This window comes from Orycteropus afer, unplaced genomic scaffold (genome assembly GCF_000298275.1).
Source record: "Orycteropus afer afer isolate SDZICR_OR568_19922 unplaced genomic scaffold, OryAfe1.0 scaffold00015, whole genome shotgun sequence".
NCBI lineage: Eukaryota > Metazoa > Chordata > Mammalia > Tubulidentata > Orycteropodidae > Orycteropus > Orycteropus afer.
This window is the reverse complement of record NW_006921602.1, coordinates 13117915-13133010: the sequence shown is the minus strand read 5'-3', so window position 1 is coordinate 13133010 and position 15096 is coordinate 13117915. Positions and strand designations below refer to the sequence as shown.

At 38.2% G+C, this 15096-nt stretch overlaps 1 protein-coding gene across 1 annotated transcript in view; it reads left to right on the top strand.

The window, feature by feature from the left end:
• Positions 1-15096, top strand: part of USP3 (ubiquitin specific peptidase 3) — a 102704-nt gene that overhangs the window by 18145 nt on the left and 69463 nt on the right. The window contains exon 2 of the mRNA XM_007958002.2: positions 12921-12981. Within this exon, the coding sequence (XP_007956193.1) occupies positions 12921-12981 (61 nt within the window). The remainder of the gene's footprint in view (positions 1-12920; positions 12982-15096) is intronic.

Sequence of the window (15096 nt, the reverse complement as noted above, 5' to 3'; positions counted from 1 at the left end):
TCCCAAAAAGTGGACATTAGGGCAGAAGGAAAACCTCCTGCTTTGCTAGAGAGATAACCATGGAAAAGGTTGGCTAGCATAGCTTCCCATCAGAGGGACCATAAATGGATTACATGTATACTGAGATAATGATCCCCTCCTTGCTGGGAACCCCAAGCAGATCATCTCTGGCCCTGAGCAGTCTCTTCAGTTTATATTACCATTTTCTCTGCATGCCCTGACATGGAAATGATTGAGAAGATAGGCCACAGCACAGTCTAAAACTTAGCTTCTAAGAGCGAAGGACATCACCCCTTAAAGAAATTCAGCTAGACTCTAGACTTTCTAGAGCCATGGAGGGTAGATGATCCCCTGAAACTGTTGCTCAGAGATAATCTTTACACCTTAAACCAAAAATATCCCCAGAAGTCACCTTTACACTGAACAGTAGTTTAGCTTAACTAGTAAAAAAGGTCTGCCTTGCGCAGACTAACTAAGAACTATCTATGGGATCAAATTAACAACAGCAATTTGAAAGATAAAATAGGAAACTTAGGGGGCAGTGAGTTTATATTAATGAGGGAGGAAGAACTCAGAAAAGAAAGGTGAGAATGGTTGCACGCCTTGAAGAATGTGATTGTCGCTAAATTGTACATGTAGAAAACCGTTGAATTGGTGTATGTTTTGCTGTGTATATTCTCAACAGCAACAAAATAAATAAAATTTTGGAAAAACTATTAAATTATTAAAGTGGGGGGAAAAAGAGCAATCCATGTAATAAGAGAGATGAAAAAGAATTGAATTAGAGTAGAAGTTAAAAACTTCTGGCCCATAAAATAGGTTGATCATTACATCTTAAATCTGGTGTGATTTGAAATCAGTCGTACTTCTTTCTGAAAGCAAAAGTTAGAAAGTAAGATATGTTTAAAAATGATTTGGCCTGTAACGCCATTGTATTACATATTGGATATTGGAATATATAATAGTTCACATTAAGAATTTATCATCTTAGTCTGAATTTTAACATTTTTATTCATTGCTAAGGAGTTCTGGTGGTGCAGTGGTTAAAGCATTTGGCTGCTAACCAAAAGGTTGGTGGTTTGAACCCACGAGCTGCTCTGTGGGAGAAAAATGAGCCAGTCTGTTTCTGTAAAGATTTATAGCCTTGGAAACTCTATGGGTGGGGCACTTCTGCTCTGTCCTGTAGGGTCACTGTGATTGGAATTGACAAAATGGCAGTGGGTTTTTCACTTATACAGATAATATACTGACAGTATGCTTTGACTGATTAGATTGGTAAACCATGATTTGATCGCTGTTCTGAATATCCCTAAGTTCCATATATTTCAGTATTGTTTGACACTTGGATTGCTTTAGTACTTAATGACTTTATCTAAGCAGCATCTTACTAAGTTATCTGAATCTCTTCACAAATCTCTCAAAATACGCTTCTAACAATGCATTTGCTTTCTGAGATATTTATTTTATATTAAATATAAAAATGTAACAATTCTGACATTAAGGTGATTATAGTAGTTACATCAATTTTGAAGTAAGCTTATTAAAATTAAATATTTTATATCATTAGTTTGATGTTTTGGATATAATTTAATTTTCTGTTAGATTATAGGTGGAGTTTCTGAGGAATTTTTGCTGACTTTAATGTGACATATATTTGGAATTTTTCTGTGAAAAGGAATTGTCAGCTACAGTTCCTTTAAAGAGTACAAACTAAGGAAAAAAAAGGTGAATCTTAGTAATTATGGTATATGTGGACACATGTTAATTGAAATATATTTAATTGCAGCTGCCAGAATTAACCCCTGACTAGTGCCTTAGGCATTTGAATGCTAACCAGAAGGCTGGCAGTTCAAACCCACCAGCCACTCCTCAGAAGGAAGGTTGGGCAATCTACTTCTGTAGTGATACTGCCTCAGAAACCCAAGGAGGGGTCCCTATGAGTCGAATCCGTGTCGACGGCAGTGTGTACGGTATATAGAAGGAGCTCTGGTGGTACAGGCATTTGAGTGCTAACCAAAAGGTTGGCGGTTGAAACCCACCAGCCGCTCCACAGAAGGAAGATGGGGCAATCTAATTCCATAAAGATTTATTGCCTTGGAAACCCAGTGGGGGTTGTCTATGAGTTGGAATTGACTAGATGGCAGTGGGTTTGGTTTTTTTTTTGTGTGTGTGTATGTTGTTGTTGTTGTTATGTGCTGTCGAGTCGTCCCCAACTCATAGCGACCCCTCCTTGGGTTTCCAAGGTGGTATCACTACGGAAATAGATTGCCCAACCTTCCTTCTGAGGAGTGGCTGGTGGGTTTGAACCGTCAGCCTTCTGGTTAGCAGTCAAGTGCCTTGGGCAATATGCTACCAGAGCTCCCATGTGTGTGTGTGTGTGTATGTACACACATGCACATACCCATACGTGCACACATATACATGCAAATGTAGATAGATAGTTTTTTTTTTTTAAGGAAAGGAACTTTTTTTCCACTGGGTGCTTTCTATTTGTTAGGCCCTGTACTGTACATTGTACATAGTTTGTCTCATGAAATCCTTAAAATAACCATGTGAGGTAGAGGTGGTATTTGTTCCCTTTTATAAATGAGCAAGCAAGGTCTGGAACCAACTATTAGTTTAAGGTCCTAGAGTAAAGGAATGGTAAAGCTAGAATGTATGCTTAAGACTATTGGCTCTGAAGTCTGTGCTTGGGTTCATTATGTTACATGATTCCAATATGTTTATTTTGAGTCTACAGAGTAACAGTTAATTCATAAGAAGGCAGCCCAGTTATTGGTATATTTTTTGTATAAAAGAAGCAAGGGGTTCTTTTGGCAGGGTTCGGCATCAAGGACAGGTGATCAAGGCTTCTGCTTTCTTTAACCAAAACAATATGGAACAGAGTTCTGGCCACTGTGCCTTCACCTCACCTGAGCCAGCTATGGGACAATTTTGTAAGAACTTTAAGAAAAAATTAGGAGTACTTCCTCAGAAATTATGGGATTCTGGTTAGAATGTGGGCTGTTGATCCCAGCTCTAATGGCTTGGGATCAGGCTTTGTTGAGTGTGATGGGGATTAAGTTAGGTTGGCTGGGGCATATATCAGAATTCTTGGGGTAGATAGAATTGGAAACACAGGTGGACTAGGATGTTCTCAATTCTTACAGTTATTCAGAGTTAATTTTCAAATCCAACATTCAGTAAAATCTAAGGTTGCTTATTAAATAGCATAATCCAGAGATACTAAAAGGAAGCAAAAGGATGAGGGACAAGGGCTTTGTAGCTTTTTAATGATGAGAAAAGGAGTTCCTTGCAAGTGCTTATGGCACTTAAGAATCTTTACTCAGATATATATATATATTTTAAATGGGAATAGTGCTTATGAGATTTTGAAGGTTTAAACCTATTACTGTTACTGATACTGTTTTTACAATTTAGGGCAACATGAGGAATGATGTTTGTGGAAAGAACTAATTAGGTTATCTAAAGGATGCCTGGTGGCAGAGTGGTTAAAGCACTTGGCTGCTAACTGAAAGATCAGCGGTTCGAACCTACCAGCTACTACACAGGAGAAAGATGTGGCAGTCTGCTGCTGTAAAGATTGACAACCTTGGAAACCCTATGGGCAGTTCTACTCTGCCCTTTAGGGTTGTTGTGAGTTGGCCATGGTCATAGGTATGGTAGGTGACAGTATATCTGGGTTTGAGTTATTAAAATATTGGTGAGATACAGAAAGAGCCAGTCCAGAGGACAGTAGCAGCTCAGTTGAGGATACTTTGTCATGCTTTTACTCTGTCACCACCTCTGATGTAGTAGGAATAGTCTAGTCTTTGGATAGCTTTGATTTCTGTTAGAGTAGAACCTCATGAATGTTCTGATCCTAAAGTCTACTAAACAATGTTGCCCATCAACCCAGTTCATTCTTTGGCAGGGATGGGTGATATTATATCACTGAATATAGGTGGTGGTTGGTTATCTGTTGCTGCACAACAAACTATCCTGCATCTTAATTGCTTAAAACAATAATTTCATTTTGTTTTGTGGGTCAGGAATTCAGGAAGAACTTGGCTGGGATTGTGTCAGCTGGAGTACCAAGGGCTGAAGCATCCTCTTTCAAGATGGGTTCTTACAATCATTGAGAAAGAAGGGCTGCTTATGTACAGGGAGACAACGTAGGGGGCAGGAGTCCATGGAGGGATGGACACTGGAAAAAGGTTAACTATGGGGAGGAAGTGGGAGGGAAGCTGTTGCATTGTGGTAAACTGTGGTCAATGTCATGAAACAAAGTATATGTAAACTGCTATATGGAAAGTGAATTTGCTCTGTAAATCTTCACCCAAATCACAATAATAAATAAATAGATAGATTCTTAACACACATGTCTGGTGCCTCTATGCTATTTGGTGTTACTCTTCTTCTCTGTCCACATGTGATATTCTCCAAGGTCTCTCTTTGTGGTTTGGGCTTCTCACAGTATGTTGGTCTCAGGGTGACTGGCTTCCCACAGAACAAGCATTTTAAGCAGTAAATAGCAAGGGGAAGCTGTCAGTTTCTTAAGGCCTGAGTCTGTAAGTTGGTGCAGTGTCATTTCTGCCATACTCAGTTCGTCAGGGCAGTTACAGAGCTTCCCCAGGTTCAAGAAATGAGGACATAGTCCTTGCCTCCCAATAGGAGAGGTGTTAAAGAATTTCTGAACATCTTTATGTACCATAGAGCCATTAAGCAGAGAATGAAAATGCTTATAAGAAATGCTGAACTATGCGTTTACCACTAAACATTTATTTAATGATTCAGGAGAAATTAATTGATTGCCAGCCTGGAATAATAACAGGATAGAGGCAAGAGAGAGCTGGTAAGAGGCGAAAGGTGGAAAAGATTTTCATGGAGGAAAGAAGAAAGGCAACCAAGATAAGCTTTGCTTCATACTTACCTTCCTTTCTTGGCCCTGAACTCTTGGTTCTTGTGATCTTGGCCTTGAGTCTCAGCTAGCCACTTTTGATCACTTCTGATTTGTTGATTTTGTGCTCATATTTGGTCTCCTTCACCAGTATTTGGACCTCTGCTTAGTTTCGTAAGCTCTGCCCTGGCTCGCTCCTTTGGCCCTGGGCACTTTTGTTGGTTATGACAAGAAATCTGTTGGCCTGTTCCCTGTGAATGCAATACCCACTCCCAGAATGAGCAACATTGTAAGAGAAGAGTGTGTATATGTGTGTGAGTGAGTGAGTGTGTGAGAGAGAGAGAGAGAAAGAGAGAGAGATTGAGACAGAGGCAGAGACAGACAGGCAGACACAATGATTTTGGCTGCATTCAGGTTACTTTGGCACCTTTGGCAATTGCTTAGTATGGCCTCATTTCTTCTTTTCTGGTCTATATTAAGGCCCAGTTCCTGCTCTCTTTTTGAGACTTAACCAACTCCTTTTCCCATCTATTTCAAAGGAAGATAGAACAGACTTCAAAACTTTTAGCCTAGAATAGGTTTGTGAGCATGCAGTTTAAAGAGCATTTAGTATATAAAGATTATATACCTTGTTCTTAAACATCTAAAAATATATCATTGGAGTGTAAATTGGGTCACTCCCGGAATATATTCCTACTTATATGTACTATAACATCTGTAGATTATTTATGATGATACTACCCTGTCCGATTTCAAGAAGAAAACACTTTTACTACTGATAATTTTTAAGGTGTTGCTGTCTTTAAGGGAGCTCTGGTAGCATAGTGGCTAAGGCACTTGACTACTAACCAGAAGGCTGGCGGTTCAAATCCACCAGCCACTCCTCGGAAGGAAGATGGGGCAATCTACTTCCATAGTGATATTGCCTCGGAAACCCAAGGAGGGGTCACTATGAGTCAGGTCTGACTCGACGGCACATAACAACAACAACAACAACACTGTCTTTAAAGTGGAACAAGGGATATCATAGCTGTTGTCAGATGGATCTTGGCTCAAGGCAAAGAATACCAGAAAGATGTCTACTTTTGCTTTATTGACTATGTAAAGGCATTTGATTGTGTGGATCATGACAAATTATGGATAACGTTGAGAAGAATGGGAATTCCCGAACACTTGATTGTACTCATGAGGAACCTGTACCTTGACCAGGAGGCTGTGGTTCGAATGGAACAAGGGGACACTACATGGTTTAAAATCAGGAAGGGTGTGTCAGGGTTGTATCCTTTCCCCATACTTGTTCAATCTATATGCTGAGCAAATAATCCAAGAAGCTAGACTATATGAAGAAAAACATGGCATCAGGATTGGAGGAAGAATCATTAACAACCTGAGATATGCAGACAATACAACTTTGCTTGCTGAAAGTGAGGATGACTTGAGGCACTTACTGATGAAGGTTGAAGAATACAGTCTGCAGTATGTATTATGTCTCGATATAAAGAAAACAAAAATCCTCACAACTGGACCAATGAGCAGCATCACAATAAATGGAGAGAAGATTGAGGTTGTCAAAGAATTCACGTTGCTTGGTTCTACAGTCGATGCCAATGGAAGTAGCAGTCAGGACATTAGACAACTTGTAGCATTGGGAAAGTCAACCACGAAGAAACTGTTTCTAGTGCTGAGGAGCAAGGATGTCTCCTTGAGGACTAAGATGCACCTGACACAAGCCATGATATTTCCATTCGCCTCGTATGCATGTGAGAGCTGGACAATGAATAAGGAAGATCGAAGAAGAGTTGATGCTTTTGAGTTGTGGTGCTGGCAAAGAATGCTGAAAGTACCATGGACTGCTAAAAGAACTAACAGATCTGTCCTGGAGGAAGTGCTCCCAAAATGCTCCTCGGAAGCAAGAATGGCCAGACTTCGTCTCACCTGTTTTGGTCATGTTGTCAGAAGGGACCATTCCCTGGAGAAGGATGCCATGCTTGGTAGGGTGGAGGGTCGACGAAATAGGGGGAGGCCTTCAATGAGATGGATTGACACAGTGGCTGCGATGATGGGCTCAGGGATTGTGGAGCTGGCGCGGGATCGGGCTGTGTTTTGTTCTGTGCATGGGGTCGCTATGAGTTGGAAACGACTCGACGGCACCTAACAACAACAACTGTCTTTAAAAAAGAAAAGAAAAGAAAAACAGCTACAGAAGCTTTCATTGATATTTTTACAAACTCATAGAGTTGTAATCTTGGGTTTTGGTTTAATTTACCACTCACAATAATTTAGAATAAATTCATTTAATAAGTACAGTTTTATACCATCATCCTTAAACTTAATACATTTTAAATGTAATTTTTAATATAAAAGTAGTGTTTTCTGAAAAAAGTCGAGCAGTATAATTGAAGGTGAAAATAGGTCATTGTAGCTCCAATGATTCCATTCTTTCTTCATAACTGTTAACAGTTACTATATAACCTTCTAGACTTTTAAACATTTACATGCACATATATACACAGACACAAAAACACATGGTATGTCACCTTTTTCAAACAAAAGTAGCATTATTCTGGACTGTTTGGCAACAGTCTATGCTTTTAAACATTGTATGGGTTTGAATTCCATCCTTGCCACTTACTATGTTAGATAACTTCTCTGTGACTCAGTTTCCTCATCTATAAAATGAGCCAAATAATAGTATGCACTTCATTGGATTGTTGGGAGGATTAAGGGAAAGTAATTTTCATAAAGTGGTTACAATAATGCTTGATACATAGTATATACTATATAAATAAAAATAACTTCACTTGGACACCTTATGGGTATTTCCTTATTGGTTGCTAGTATTTTTGGTGTTGCACCTTAAAAACTGTGTTTATGTACCTGTGGGGAGTATGTTTGAGTTTTACTTCCATAGCAGCATGCTTGTCTAGAGTGATTATGAACAGGGATTCCACACCTCCCACCCCTGCTGTTAAAGTGAGTTATTGGCAATATAGTGGGACTGTGTCAGCCCCTTGTGGGTAGGAGGAAGGAAAAAAAGCTAAAAACCATTTGTTTATAAAATTATGCTATATTATCAGTTAATCATTTTACTAATAAACCTTTTTTAAAAATAAGGGGGAGAATGGAATTGGTAGAATTTTATCTATAGGGAGGATGATTATTTCATGTAATTTTTGCCTGTCCTTGTCATGGTTTTTGTTTGAATCATATTATAATTAGAGGAGACATGGTCATCATCTACTTTTCATTTTATATCAAAGAAATAGACCCAGAATAATAGTGATAATGCTCAGTTCTGTAGCTAGTACTGTATGGAGAGGCAGAACTATGATCCTGGTCATTGGATCCTTACCTTTCTGAATTCTTGAGAAGATAAAGAGCCTTTTCTCCTAACTGAAGCAACTTGTGAATAATGGATGCACTATGAGAGCTTACCTGTCAATGCTGTGTGCTTGAACTAGTTTGTGAGTAGAGACAGGAACAAAGTTGTATCATTAAGCAATTGTGTATGATGTTTTGTTGAAAGAAATTAGAATTCTGGGAGACTTGTTGATAGCCTTTGAATATCAGATGTACTGTTTATATTGGGTTATATGTAGTGAATACTAAGGATGTTGAAGATCAATAGTGGTCTTGTGTATATAGAAAGAACATTATATTAAGTGTACCATTTGTCTTTTGAACTCCTTCTTGTCTTACGAACACAACCAGGGTTTCGAACCGGTTCAGAACAGTTCAATACCTGCCATTGTAAATAAGGGCCCTATATGCATTGCATAGCAACCAAATCTGTTGTCCGTGGTATTTTGCTCTGAATAGGAAACAAACAGCTGTGCTTCATTCAAGGATGGTGGCCCATGGAACTGCTTTGAATGTGTGTTGCTCTCCAGAGTCCTTCCAATTAATGTTGCTTTCCAAAAGCCATAGCCCTTCCTCCTGAAAGTTTCAGGAGCCTAAGGAAGGAGCTGATAAGGTGGTTGGATTATTGGCAAGACTCTGGAGAGCAACACATATTCAAAGCAGAATGGTGGGCTGCCATCTTTGGATGAGGCATAGCTGTTTGTTTCCTACTCAAATCCAAATACCACAGGCAACAGATTTGGTTACTATGGAATGCATACAACTCCCTTGTTTACAATGGAAATTACTGAACCATTTTGAACCAGTTCGAAGCCCTGGTTCATATCTTGGTTCTACCACTTACTGGCTCTGTGACCTTAGGTGAGCTACTTAGCTTCTCTATGCTTCACTTCCTTATATGAAAAGTAGTGATTATAATTGTGGTAGTTAAGGTTTGTGTCAGCTTGGCTGGGCCTGGTTTTGAGTGGCTGGGCAGCTAGATGTAGTATTCTCCATGATGAGACTGGTAACCAACTCCATGGTGGAATCTACTGCGAGCACCTGGGTAGCTGCTTTAGGAAAAGCTGGTCTACTTCTAGTATATAAGGAGCAACTTTGAGGAAGGTCTCTAGCTTATGGCACACTTGAATCCTACATGTAACTGAGTCATTATTATTCAGCAGTCTTCCATGTTGTCTTCCAGTCTTGGGACTCTTAATGGACTTGAATCAATGGCCTTCTTGTGATTTGGTAATACCAGGACTGTGCCTCTTTACTTGTTGACCGTGGGTTTGTCAGCCTCAGCAGCCAGCAGTTGCCTGAGTGAAAAAAGTCTCCAGCCTCAGTGGGCTAGGAGCAAGAGGCAGAACTGAAGCCCAAGGTTAAGCAGCTTTCACCCAGGCCCTAGAGCCTGGCACTTTGAACTCAGACTTCTAGCCTCCAAAACTGCAAGAGAACAAACTCCTGTTTGTTAAAGCCACCCATTTGTGGTATTTTCTTTTAGAGCAGTATGAAGTAACCAAAGCAATAGTGGTTGTTGTGAGGATTGAGTTAAAAAAAAAAAAAAAAAATACACTGCCATCGAGTTGATTCTGACTCACAGCGACCCCCATTGGGTTTCTGAGGTGGTAAATCTTTATGGAAGTAGATTGCCCCCAGTCTTCCTTCCATGGAGTTGCTGGTAGGTTTGAACCACAAATCTTCTGGTTAGTAGTGAAATGCCTTAGGCACTTCACTACCAGAGCTCCTTGAGGATTGAGCAGGGTAATATAAAGTATTTAGAAAAGTACCAGGTATCTAGTAAAGGCTATCTTAGCCATTTTATCTGCTGCTCTGGGTTACCAGTTTTCAACCTCTGCTATTTTTTTCTTTGCAATTTGGTTTCTTCTTCTCTCTTATCTTCTCATCATATGTGTGGATCATCCTTCAAGAGGATGCATATAGATCCAGCTCATTTTTTAAATTCAGGTTAACATATATACTGAAGAGTGCAAATCTAAAGGTGCTTACTGATCTGTCATGTTAGAAACCAGTATCTTATTTTTGATTCAGTTTCTTGACATTTGAGTGTGTGCTTGACACTGGTCTAAGCACTGACGTACAGGAATGAATAAGGTGTTAAGTCAGCCATAGATTGATTTCCTGTATAATTCACAAAACTTTGCTGAATACCCTTAAGTGATTTTACTAAGTTTAATGGTATAAACACATGTCATTTACTTTTAGGGAGCAATTTCATGGAACAACTTCCTCTTCACTTCTTTCACCTAAGATGTTGAATCTATCATGTATATTTCTTTGATGGTTTAGGTTTTTCTATCCTGGCAAAGATGATTATGATATGGGAGTAAGCAAAACAAAGCAAATGTGTGAAAAGCTTATAACTTCTCATTCTCCACCCCCTTCTGCCCTTTAAAGGAGATCTGGTGGCACAGTGGTTAAAGGATTCAGCTGCTAACCAGAAGGTTGGTGGTTTGAACCCACCAGCTGCTCCACAAGAGAAAGATAAGGCAGTTTGCTTCTGTAAAGATTTACAGCTTTGGGAACCCTATGGGGGAGGAGCTCTGGTAGCCTAGTGCCTAAGGCACTTGACAGTTAACCAGAAGGCTGGTGGTTCAAACCCACCAGCCACTCCTCGGAAGGAAGGTTGGGCAGTCTACTTCCATAGTGATACTGCCTCGGAAACCCAAGGAGTGGTCGCTATGAGTCAGGTCCAGCTTGGTGGCACATAACGACGACAACATGGGGCAGTTCTACTCTGCCCTATGTTGTTTGTTGTTGTTATGTGCCATCGAGTCAGACCCAACTCATAGCGACCCCTCCTTGGGTGTCCGAGGCAGTATCACTACGGAAGTAGATTGCCCCATCTTCCTTCCGAGGAGTGGCTATAATATGAAATTGACTCGCAGTGGATTTTCTTCCCCTTTAAGCTTTTCTCTGTAGATTTAGGTTGAGTTTTATAACCCATCTTTGGTGGGAGCACAGGAAGAGACAGAAACTCTGAAATACTGAGAATGAAAAGTGGGAAAATTGTACAAGGTTTCAGAAAAATTAAGACCAAGGCTCCAAAACCTTTTAGAAGTTAATTTCCTACCAATTCTGCATGTATAGGTACACTAGTTTTTTACTCAAAACTTCTTTCTCCTAGGAAAGCTGGTTTGAAATTATTGTTGAAAATTAAGGTGCATTCATTTGTGGAAAGAAACTTAGGGCATTTCTACCTGCCTTCCGCCACCTCCCCCAACATCTGCTTAACCCCTTCTCTCTCTTACAAAGGACTTACAGTGGCTTGCCGAAGACATTTCAGAGACATATTTTAATTGTTTGAATAAGATTCCACCTTGACATTCTACTATCTAAATTCATTTGCACATAAAGAGAACACTATGCTAATGCTAAGGAAGGAGAAAGAAATTTTGTTGATGAGTTATGTGTAATTAGGTCCAGATGCATGAGGTTAACATACTTGAAAGCCTAGAGAGTGTTAAATATGTTCTGTAAAAATTAATGGTTTTCATAATAAAAAACATTTTTAATTTACAAATTTATAGTGGTTTTTTTTTTTTTGGATCAGTGAATACCCTCCTTCCATTTTCTTTTTCTTTCTTTAACAGTAAAAAAGGCCGGTTGTGATAAAGCAAGAAAGACATAGGTGGGAACCAGATCTTGGAAGACCTTGGTATCCTATACTAAAAAAGTTGAACTTACTTTCTACAAATTTTCAATATCTGCTATGTGCCAGGCAGTGGATTTATTGTAGTCCTGAGTGTTTGGTGTGCCATGATGTCCCTCTCATATTCCTAGGAAACCAACCAGTGGTTCTGAAGGGATCACTTGGGAATCAGCTGGGAAGCTGCTTTTCTCAAAGTATACATGTTCTTTGCTCTCCTAAACCTATCCCAACTTACATACCTGCCTGGTAGAACATATGTGCTTTGAAAAATCATTCCAGGTAATTTTTATCTCTCCTTTTTGAAAATCATTGTTATATGGACTGAGTTTTTCTTTTTTATATAACAAATGAATAAATGGTATGTGAAATTATACAATATTTTAAAAGTTTTGATACCCCTTCTTGTCTACCTCACCTCCATAATATTTTAACTTCTCTAATTATGTCCCGGTTACACTTTCAGCAAGAATTTTGTGCAGTAGTCATATTTAGAATTATATTTTATGACACTGAGAACATTAGTATGGGAAAACTGGGCTTACTCTTCCTAATTGTATCCTTAGGTTATTCCTTTTACTAAATAAATTCAGAGTGATGTCATTTATAGTGGTATATGACCTGTGTGGCAAAGACACACGATTTAAAACAACAACAACCAACTGGACTTTTACAAAATGTTTTCAATGGGAAAATACACTGTTGCTAACTTGTCAGAGACCCTGGTGAAAGGGAATAAGTAATAAAGGAGAAAAAATGGGTATATGTGTTTAACTTGTGGTTAAGCTGTTTGAGTTGAGTCAACAATTAAAACGAGTAGCCATTGTGGAGGTTTAAATTCTTTTCAATATAGCTTTAATGAAGCAGCCATTTTGTGTAATTGCACTTACAAAGCAGGGATTTGTGATTTCAGTACACCTAAGCAGTCATGATATTTATAACTTAATCACAGGATGTGATATTACAGATTAGGGGAGAAATTGAGAAATAATATGATACAATTGGTATATTGAGTATTTTTCTTTTTATTAGTGTGCCGGTCCAACAAAAGCCCCTGGGTCTGTTTGACTTGTTCAAGTGTCCACTGTGGAAGGTAGGTGATGGACTTACTCATTCACTACCCTACTTGCTTTTTAAAATTTGCCTTTATGCTTTATGCCAAACTTTTATTGATTTGAACGTATTTAGTACCATTGCTTAATGATAGTGTGTAATTCTCCGTGGGGCTTCCCTCTTCCAATAGAATCCCTTTGTTTAGTGATATTGGGACAAATCTAGGGGGAAAAACCGTTCATATTGATAGTCAGAAGAATTAGTTTGATGGTCAAGATAATCTAGTAATATTTGACTAGGAAATGAAACCTTGAATTAACAGTTTACCTTATGGTAGTTAATTAAGTCTTTTATGAGGGAAAAATTAAGTATACACAAAAGTAGAGAGTTAATATAATTAAACCTTGTGCTCTCATCGCCCAGTTTCAACAGTTACCATCACATGACCAAACTTGTTTCACCTGTTACCCCTTATGCCCGCCTTTACTGTCTTACTTTGAAATGAATCCCGACATCCTATCATTCTGTCAAAAAAACAATCCTGAAATATATACAGAGAAAGGAATTCCCTTTGAAAGGGATCTCACTATGGAGTGTATTATTAATTCCTGTTTAATATGTACCAAATGTTTCATCATTCCTTTGAAACATTTTGCTTCCAGTTAACTAGCCCTCTTCTCCACAAAGTTCAAGCCTGAGCATTTTCTCCCAGTTCTTAGCTTCAAAATAATATCATTTAAATATTTTAGTACTTCTTTTCTTCTAACATAAACTCAAATAAATATTAACCTTTGAAATTTTTAGCCTGGAAGTAGTACATTTATTTCTGCTGTTGTTTTAGCTTAGAAAATGCACTTTGAATTTACTTCAGAAATTAATAGCATACTGACTCATACAGGCTGAAATCTATATGGTATTTATCTAGAATATTTCCCCATTGTTATTTTTAAACCCTCATTGCATGAAGAAATCATCTTTGTTCAGTTAACTTTTGATTTTTCACATTTTTAGTCCTGGGATTGAGTGTTTTTTCCATGTACACTTAAGAGTACCTTTGGAAAATATTAACTGCATATCTTAATTGTGGCTGTTGTGGTTTTGAAATCTCTAGGATTTGGGGAACCTGAAAATACTTTGTACAGATAACATTTTTTAAAAAAAGAAGAAAAGTAGAAGCACTTAAATTCTGCACTTGAAGAGACAGATTCCTCTCCTAGATTTTGAGAGGTGAGAATTATAATGCGATAAAATTTCCCTAGCTCTGTTCTCCAGTTGTCTCATAGTGCTCTACAACCTAAATCTTGAAGGTCATATGCCAGTGAAAAGACCTGGCAAGCTCTCAGAAATTAGATTAACATTCTTAATAGCAAGCAACAAACAATTCTCTAAGTATGTTTTGGAAAAATAAATTGGAAATTTTCTAGACTCTGCAGGTGGGCTGTTTCCAATTATAAGCAGTCTTAAATTTAGAAATTCAACATGGTTTCAGATAAATAAGATTAAATAGATTAAACAGATAAGAAGAGTAGCCTGAATTTGGATCTCCATTTTACATAGCTGATTGGTTAATTTTCTGTTATCATGTATGCCTGAGTGTGGATTGCCAAGTATTCTGATTTTTCAGTGATTTTTAAGCTACTTGTCTGAAGTGAACTCTTAAACTGAATAGTCTTTTAGCTAGGAAAAATAGTTTGTCATCAGCATATTTAGTTATATATTCTATTGGTCTTCATGACACCATCATATCCCAGTTGGTTTTTGAATTTTTAAGATTGTTGTTAGCAATCTGTAGCTTATATATGTACATACATACTGAGATGCCTCCTCTTGTGCTGCAGTTCTAAGTGTATAGTTAAAATCTAAAACTAGATAAGGAAAATACTGTTTTTATGTTAGCCAGCTTAAACAAAACTGTTAATTTATGACATATTTGGGTATTAGCCAAAGCATTACTAATCTTAATGTCAGCAATATTTTATTACTGACATATATAGTAACTGCTTAAATATTCAGTACATTTAGACACCAGTGTTATGGTGAAATGAACTGTATGTGTACTTTATAAAGTTGATCAGTTTTCAGAGATTGGAAAGTAGTGTTATTATTATTGTTCCGTGTAGTTTTTTCTTTGATTCTGAAGGTACTCCTCATCCTA